The 8,730-nt window shown below is 44.0% G+C and overlaps 1 protein-coding gene across 1 annotated transcript; it reads right to left on the bottom strand.

Annotated features, from left to right (window-relative positions):
• Positions 1-379: 379 nt before the first annotated feature.
• On the bottom strand, positions 380-6,256 carry LOC101345337 (zinc finger and SCAN domain-containing protein 5B). Its single transcript, XM_023741455.1, has 5 exons — positions 5,873-6,256; positions 3,640-3,726; positions 2,678-2,825; positions 896-1,206; positions 380-823 (listed from the first exon to the last, which is right to left on the bottom strand). Exons 1-5 carry the CDS (start codon positions 6,254-6,256, stop codon positions 380-382), a joined length of 1,374 nt encoding a protein of 457 aa, XP_023597223.1.
• Between the last annotated feature and the right edge of the window lie 2,474 nt (positions 6,257-8,730).

The following is an 8,730-nucleotide window of genomic DNA, read 5'->3' as shown; positions in this document are numbered from 1 at the left end:
GGGGGGATAAATTATTATTCAAAGATCTGGGTAACAAATATTTGTGAATGTGTGTGCCAGGAACCCTTGTAAGTGCTTTAAATGTCATTTCTCCTTTAGAATGTAGGTGACAAATGGTCACTAACTTCCTTCTTGGGGCAGAAGACTTGGGTGTGATTACAGAATCATTGCTGTTGTTGGGTGCTGTCAAGTCAATTCCAAGTCGTAGTAACCCCATGTGACAGAGTAGAATTGCCTCAGGGTTTTCCAGGCTGTAATCTTTATGGAAGCTGATTGTCAGGTCTTTCTTCCTCAGAGTCAATGGGTGGGTATGAAACGCCAACTGTTTGATTAACAGCCAAGCACTTAACTCTTGAGCCACCAGGGCTCTAATACAGAATCATTGGGATGCCATTTTCAGATGTGTTTTTTTGTGGCGTTTGAAAGTTCCCAGCTGACGGAAGGTGTGCCCACACTCTGGACAGGTGTAAGGTTTTGTTCCAGAGTGGATTCGATGGTGAACGTTGAGGTTCCCTTTGTGGCTGAAGCGTTTCCCACACTCTGTGCAGTGGAATGGTTTCTCGTTGGTGTGGGTCCTTTTGTGGCCATGCAGGGTGGACTCATGGGTGAACTCTCTGTGGCAGAGCTCACATCTGAATGGCTTCTCCCCTGTGTGGATTCGCTGGTGGACGCGGACATCTGAGGGCTGCATGAAGCCTTTCCCGCAGGAGCTGCACTTAAACGGCCTCTCTCCTGTGTGTGTCCTCTGGTGGATGTCGAACTGAGATTTATAATGAAATCTTTTCTTGCAAAATCCACATTGATAGATTGAACGTCTTGTGGACTCTTGATCTTGACCAACTGTATGGTCAACTGGTTCCATGGTACTTGGTGAATCATGGTCATCTGGTCCCACGGTATTTGGTAAATCATGGTTAGCTGATCCCATGGTCCTTGGTGAATCAACTGAGTGTAACCCAATTTGTGCCAGGAATTCTCTTTTGTCCAAATGGGTAGCTCCTTCTTGAGGCCTTCCTTGGGAATTGGAGAAGCTGTCTGGTTTTCTTCTTTTGGAACGTCTCAGATTCTTCTGAGAATCTTCCCTGTTCCCACCGGGAGTAGAAACTTCTCTCTCCAAAACAAGGGTGGGTGGTGTGTCAGCATCCACATTTTTAATAGAAGTGTCTTCTTCAGGATTCTTTCCATCATTAGCCCCCATGGAATCTGCTGGAATAAAAGATTCAACACACAACACTTAATGAAGAGCATTTTCAATGATACCAAACTCACTTGGCCAAACATTGATGTTGCTTGAGATTCTCCCATCAGCCTCACAAGCCTAAGAGATTGTACGATACTCTGGGAAGACAGTGATGGAGAAGACTTGGCATTTGAGAGCCAAGTTCTCCTACTATACGGTGATGCTGGATACCATGAAAAGAAAAATTCTGACAGAGTTAATTTTATAGAGCTTATTTGGTTTTAGAAAAGACACATGGATTGGCAGAAGAGCCTCAGTGAGGCTTTTTTTTTTGGACAGAGAAAAGCTGGGAGTTTTTATAAGCAATAAAAGGCAGAGAGAGAGAGGAACAAAACGAACATTTTTCATTTATTTTGACATACCACCAGGTCATGCAAGAGCAGGACTTACAGAAAACATTTATCTCTTAAACATGGGTAGCCCCGGGGTGGTGCAAGTAGTTAAACGCTCTGACTGCTGAAGGTTCAAACCTACCCAGAGGTGCCTTGGAAGAAAGACTTGGCAATTTGCTTCCAAAAGTTCACAGCCTTGAAAACCCTATGGAGCAGTTCTACTGTGCTCGTGTGGTGTTGCCATGAGTCAGAATTGACTTGACCGCAACTAACTACTACTACTGCTAACCTAAAAGTTAAAGGTTCAAACCCTCCTAGAGGCACCTTGGAAGACAGGCCTGGTGATCGGCTTCCAAAAGGTCACAGCCTGGAAAATCCTACGGAGCAGTTTTACTCTGTACACAAGGGGTTGCCATGAGTTGAAATCAACTTGACAGCAAATACTATTACTGCTGCTAACCGAAAGGTTGATGGTTCAAACCCACCAAGCGTCTCTGCGGAAGACAGACCTGGTGACTGCTTCTGAAAGGTCACAGCTTTGAAAATCCTATGGAGCAGTTCTACTTATGTGGGGTGGTCATGAGTTGGAATGACTCGACGGTAACCGGCAACGATTTTCAACAGGTTCTGTCTAATGTCTAGTTGAAAGGTCTAGCAAGTAGATCAAAACATGAGTGAAAGAAAAAAAAAAAAAAAAAGATTGTGCAAACCAATGTAAATGCCCTGGTGGTGCAATTGTTAAGCACTTGACTACTAACTGAAGGGTCAGCAGACTGAACCCACCAGTCACTCCACAGAAGAAAAGACCTGGTGATCTGCTCCCATAAAGATTATAGCCTAGAAAACCCTATGGGGCAGTTCTATTGTCACACGGGGTTGCTATGAGTTAGAATCAACTCCATGGCATCCAACAACAACAACAGCATACCAATGAGGTCACAGGAGATAAAAAATTTAAAGGTGTGGGGTGGGAGGTGGAATCAGTCAAGCCTCTCTAACTGTAGCAAGTCTGGAGAAAAAATTACAAATTCAACAAGACCCAGTCCTGCACCCAGTAGAGAAAAGAAGTCACTAACTGTCCTTGGTCGCCAGTCTCCATACTCACCAGGACCCTTCAGAAGCTGAGGCTCCTGGATGTCACATACTGTTGACCCTGCCCTGTCTTCCATCAGGTTCTCCTCCAAGTTCTGCTTGGGTCTCAGACTCTCCAGCTCACCATTTGCAGGAATGGTCTCTGGCAGAAGTTTCTGCCCCTGAAAATGGACAACCCAATGTGGTGAACGATGTGTCTAGACTGGAGCATGAAAATCTCTCTCCCAAATACCCATCTCCTTGATGTGACACCACAAGTTTCCTAACAGCAGTTTTGGGGACACATGCAGACATCCTATGGGCCACTTCATCATTCCCGGTATGTATTAATACCTAATTTCCAAGTCTGTCGTTAATCGATACCCCTTACATCTCTAAGTCCCTACCTTACAGTTATCACTCTTCTATATATTGAATAAGGAGCCTGGTGGCACAGTGGTTAAGTGCTTGGCTGGGACCAAAATGTTGGCAGTTCAAACCCACAAGCTACTTTGCTGGAGAAAAAGACCTGGAGATCTACCCCTGTAAAGATTACAGCCTAGAAAACCGTATGAGGGCAGTTCTGCTCTGTCCTATAGGGTCACTGTGAGTCAGAATTGACTCCACAGCACCCAACAACACCTGTATGTTCAAAATATTGATGGTGGTGGGGGTAAGGAGGAAGGCTAATGGGTTTTCATTCTCCCCAGTGGCTCAGAAATGTCTAGGAACATAGTGCATCCGTAGGAATCCCTGGGGTAAATGGGTCTAATCTCATCCTATGCTAAATCTCTCAATATTCTAACAGCTTTGCCTACCAGTGTCCCTTGTACCTTTTCCCACCTCTCCCCAGTGATGTCATTACATACTGACCTGATGTCTCCTTGATGTTTCATGAATCCCTGGAAAATTCTGGTGCTCTTGGCTGACCTTCCATGTGTGTTCTGGATGTATCTCACTCTCCCAGGAGTGGGGCTCCCTGGACAAGATGCTCACATCATCCATGTTGCTGGTCTCAGATTCAGCCATCTGAACACTGGGATTTTGCAGAAGAAATTCCTGTCCTTGTAAGTAGACTATGGACTACGAAAAAAAAAAAAAAAAAATCCAAGATCAGATTCCCTGTAAGAACCTGTGTGTATTTGATCAAAGAGTCTATGGAAGAATGCTGAACAAAAGAGGAGAAATGCAGAGAAAAATTTCAAATTCTCACGGAATTGGATTTTCTGGAGCCATGGAGGCTGAATGAACCCCTGAAATTATTGCCTTGAGATAATCCTTAAACCTTAAACCAAAGATATCCCCCAAAGTATTCTTAAAACTGAACAATAACGTAGTGTAACTAGCAAAAATGTCTGCTTTGAGCATTATGATTTTTTAAGATCTATCCGAGATCGAAGTGACAGCAACAACTTGGAAGATTAGAGAGGACACTTACGGGGCAGTGAGTTGTGTTAACAGGGGAGGAACAACTCAGAAAAGGAGGGTGAGAATGGTTGTACAACTTGAAAAATGTAATCAATGTCACTGAACCGTACAGGCAGAAACTTGAATTGCTGTGTATAGTCTCAAAATAACAACAATAAAATAAAATAAATTATTGAAAAAAAAAGAAAAAAGAACCTGCATGTAGCTCTCTTCTGCCCCCTGTATGTCTCCTCCTATAACACTCAAACTTTACGGGAATGGCTTGTTTAAAATCTATCTTCCTTGCTACAGAGTTGCAGTCCCTGGGTATGCAAATGGTTAATGTGTTCTGATGCTTACCCAAAATTTGGAGGTTCAAGTCCACCTTGGAAGAAAGGCCTGGCAACCTATTGCCCAGAAAACCAGCCATTGAAAACCCTATGGAGTGCAGTTTTATTCTGACACACATGGGGGAGCCATGAGTCAGAATTCACTTGACAGCTGTTGTTTGCTACATAAATCTGGTGATTAATGGAATAAATTTGTCTCCGATCCCAAAAGGAAAATATAGGAATACCAGTGACTCGACCCATTGCTGTTGAGTCAATTCTAACTCATAGAGACCCTATAGGACAGAACAGAACTATCCCATGGGGTTTCTTAGGTTGTAATCTTTACAGAAGCAGACTGCCACATCTTTATCGCGAGGAGCGGATGGTGATTTTTGAACTGCCAACCTTTCGGTTAGCAGCCAAGCACTTTAACCACTTCACCACCAGGATCCTTTTATTGGAATATTTTTGGTAAATCTAAATCAATTTATTAATGGTATCTCATTTTGTGCTAGGACTTACGGAGCTTCCTGTGAGAAACTCTACTCTAGATTTGCCATTTGATCTCTGATACCAACTAAAGGTCCCTGGGTGGTGCAAACAATTTGGTTATTGGAAAGGTTGGCAGTTCGAACCCACTCAGTGGTACCATGGAAACAGGCTTGGAAATCTGCTTTTATAAAGATTACTATCAAGAAAACCCTATGGAGCAGTTCTACTATGTAACACACAGGGTCGCCATGAGTCAGAATTGACTTGATGGCAACTAACAACAACCAATCATTTACTTTCCCCTGGTTAGGACTTTTGGAGCCGCCTTAAATTCAGTTTACTTCCTCATTAGCCTCATTTATTAGCTGCAGTATTTTACCCATTCTTGTCTTTGATTTTGGTCTCATGCAACATCAGGTGGGTTTTCGTATTTCCCCTTCCCATTTATCTTCTAGACTAGGGTTTCTCAACCTTATCACTATTGACATTTTGGGCTGGACAAATCTTTGTGGTGGGCGCTGTTCGGTGCATTGTAGATTGTTGAGTAACATCACTGGCCTCTATCCACTAGATGTACATAGCACCACCCCCTCTCCATGTCACAACTAGTTGTGTCTCCAAACATTGCCCAATGTCCCCTGGGGTCAAAATCGCCTGATTTAAAACCACTGACCTGGAATAAATCCCCCACGTCCTTTCTAGTAACAAGTGCTGGTTGCCCAGTGGTTAAGCACTTGGCTGTTAATTGAAAGGTCAGAGGGTCAAATCCACCAGCCGCTCCATGGAAGAAAGATGTGGCAGTCTGCTTCCGTAAAGATTAACAGCCTTGGAAATCCTATGGGGCAGTTCTACTCTATCCTCTAGGGCCACTATGAGTTGGAATCGACTCGGCGGCAACACATTTGGTTTTTCAGTTTGGTCTTTCCTAGCACAACTCCTCCTTGCAGCCCCCAGCCCAGTGTTTCAATTCCCATACCAGTCATGAAGGTTCTACTCACCCATGTCTTGGGTCTCCTGTTATTTCTCAGCATCTCCTCCAGGTCTTTGCAATTCTCTACTCCACTTTCCTTGACTAAGACCTGGAGGTCCAGAGGCATGGAGATCATGAACTGCTCTAACACCAGCTTGTCCAGAATCTGCTCCTTGGTGTGAAGGTCTGGCCTCAGCCAGAGATGGCAGAGCTCATAAAGCCTCTTCAGATCTCTGATGGGGTCGGCCTCCTCCGAGCAGGTAAATGCTCTGAAGTTCACATGCCACGTCTCGGGGTCGAAGTCTTTCTCTCCAAGATTAGTTTCTTGGGAAGAGACAAACTGTGAAGGCTCTGATCCACGGTTGTCACCAGGTTTTCCATGGCGCCATGACGATGTCAAGTCGACAGCCATATTTAGTGGGGAATTTTCCAGTGACTGAGTGAGCTCTCCTAGAAGCCAGTAATTAACTGAGACCTATCTGAAGGGGTCTACTTTGGTTTTCTTCAGTAATAAGTTCGAAGCTTGGGTTCAGAAGTCTGGAAGTAAAAAAAGGGTGATCCAGATTAGTTTGACCTTTCTTCTCTCTCTTCTCCCCTCTGAATTCCTCAGCCCAATATGAGATATAATTCTTCACTGGTACTGTACTTATTACAGTGGAAATTAATCCAGGCTGTTCTGTTACACACAAGGTCACTGTCTCATACTGGGTTCTCTAGAGAAGCAAAACCAGTAAAGCACACACACACACACACATATATATATATATATATATAGAGAGAGAGAGAGAGAGAGAGAGAGGGAGAGGGAAAGGTTTATATCAAAGAAATGGCTTACACAGTTGTAGAGGCTGGAGCGTTCCAAGTCCGTGGGTCAGGATAGAGGCTTCCCCTGATTTACGTCGCTGCAGGGGCTGGTAAACCCAAGATTGGCAGGTCAGAGAGCAGGACTCTTATTCACAGGCTGCGAAGATCGAAGATCCAGGAATCCCAGGATCGGCAGGCAAGACTGCAGGTAAGCTGTTAGCTCAAGTCCCAAGAACCATAGGTCAGACAAACAGGAGTCAGCTGCAGGATCCAGAGTGAGCAAAAGCCAATGAGCCTTGCCAGAATGTCCACTTATATGCGAGGCAGGCCACACCCCCAAGGAAACTCCCTTTCAACGGATTGGCTGCTCACAGAAGATCCCATCATGGAGGTGATCCCATAATATCAGATCTCATCATGGGAGTGATTACAACATCATACAACTGCCAAACCACTGAGAACCATGGACTGAACAAGCTGACACGCGACCTTAACCATACAGTCGCCATGAGTCAGAAACAACTTGAGGGCAAGAACAACTATTTTAAGTAGCCGAATGACCCTCTAGACTCTGACTTCTGAATGTGCCGAGGAAGGACCAATTTTCCCTTCTGCGGACTGAGGCAACGTTGTTCTTAAGGTAAATTAAATACAATGTACATGTTGCTGTTGTTAGGTCCCCACGAGTTGGCTCCGACTCATTAGGGACTCGAAATAGAACAGAACACTGCCTGGTCCTTTGTCATCCTCATGATTGTTGCTATGTTTGAACTCATTGTTGCAGCTCCGGTGTCAGTCCGTGTCGTTGAGGGTCTCCCTCTTTATCGCTGACCCTCTACCAATGTATGTGAAGCTCCTAAATTTGTTTTAAGAATAAATGTCACATTGCACTATTCTCTGATTCTTTGAAAAATTTCATTAAACAATGTTAAGTTATATGTTGAAAATCACTTTTTCCGAACTCTTTTTAACATCTTTAATCGGAACTGTTAGGGAGAAAACTAAAGTGACCGATACGAAACAGATCACCATGATAACACCTAAAATAAAAATTTATCCACAAAAAAAAGGACAAATGTCAGTTATCTCTCCCCAGCAGAGCAAGATACTAGTCAAAGCTATGTTAGATACAATTATGCAGAAAGATACAGAAGTGTATTTGCAATGTGAGAACCCCATGGGGTGTAGTAACCTTAGGAAATATTAACCTAAGAATTTTTCCCAGCTCTGGCGGCACAGTGGTTACTTGCTGAACTGCTAACCGAAAGGTCGACGGTTCGAACCCACCAGCCGCTCCGTGGGAGAAAGATGTGGCAGTCTGCTTCTGTGAAGATTTACAGCCTGGGAAACCCTATGGGGCAGTTTTACTCTGTCCTGTATGGTCACTGTGAGTCGAAATCAATTCGATGGCAATGGGTTTGGTTTTTGGTTCTTTTCCTTACTGATCCCAGGATATTCTTTTGCTCCAAGGAAGGGAGGCCACAAAAGAATACTGAGAGAATTAAGCTCCTCAACCAATTATTTTTTTTATAGTGGTCAAACCCACATAACATAAAATTTACAGTTTTAACTCTTTTCAAGCATATGGTTCAGCAGCGTTCAGTACATTCACAATTTTGTACAATCATTGCCATATCTAGTTCTGGAACATTTCCATCACTCTGGAAGGAACTGCCTATGCATTAAGCAAGGAGCCCTGGTGGCACAAGGGTTAAGCACTCAGCTGATAGCCAAAAGGCTGAGGGTTCAAACCCACCCAGCAACTCTGTGGGAGAAAGACTTGGCCATCTTCTTCTAGAAAGATTCTCGGAACAGCAACAACAAAACAATCCCGTTGCCATTGAATCCGTTCAAAGTGATCCCGTAAGACAGAGTAGAACTGCTCTATAGCGTTTCTAAGGCTGTACTGTCTTTAGGAAACACTATGGAGCAGTTCTACTCTGTCCCATGGGTTCTTCATGAGTTGGAATTGACTAGATGGCACACAATAACTACTCATTAAGCAGTCCCTCTCCACTTCCCCTCCCTGGCTACAGCCCATGATGGAAAGCACTAATCTGCTTTCTATCTCTGTGGATTGAC

The sequence above is a fragment of the Trichechus manatus genome, unplaced genomic scaffold, assembly GCF_000243295.1.
Source record: "Trichechus manatus latirostris isolate Lorelei unplaced genomic scaffold, TriManLat1.0 scaffold00008, whole genome shotgun sequence".
In the NCBI taxonomy this organism is placed as follows: Eukaryota; Metazoa; Chordata; class Mammalia; order Sirenia; family Trichechidae; genus Trichechus; species Trichechus manatus.
This window is presented reverse-complemented; position numbering and strand designations above follow the sequence as displayed.

What these genes read in the sequence shown, in the direction of transcription:
- LOC101345337 (XM_023741455.1), bottom strand. Translation starts at nt 6,256, where the DNA reads ATGGCTGTCGACTTGACATCGTCATGGCGCCATGGAAAACCTGGTGAC. An exon ending in ACAGGAGACCCAAGACATGG is followed by an intron (nt 3,727 to 5,872) that starts GTGAGTAGAACC and finishes TTTTTTTCGTAG; the next exon opens with TCCATAGTCTACTTACAAGG. An exon ending in AGACCAGCAACATGGATGAT is followed by an intron (nt 2,826 to 3,639) that starts GTGAGCATCTTG and finishes GTCCATTTTCAG; the next exon opens with GGGCAGAAACTTCTGCCAGA.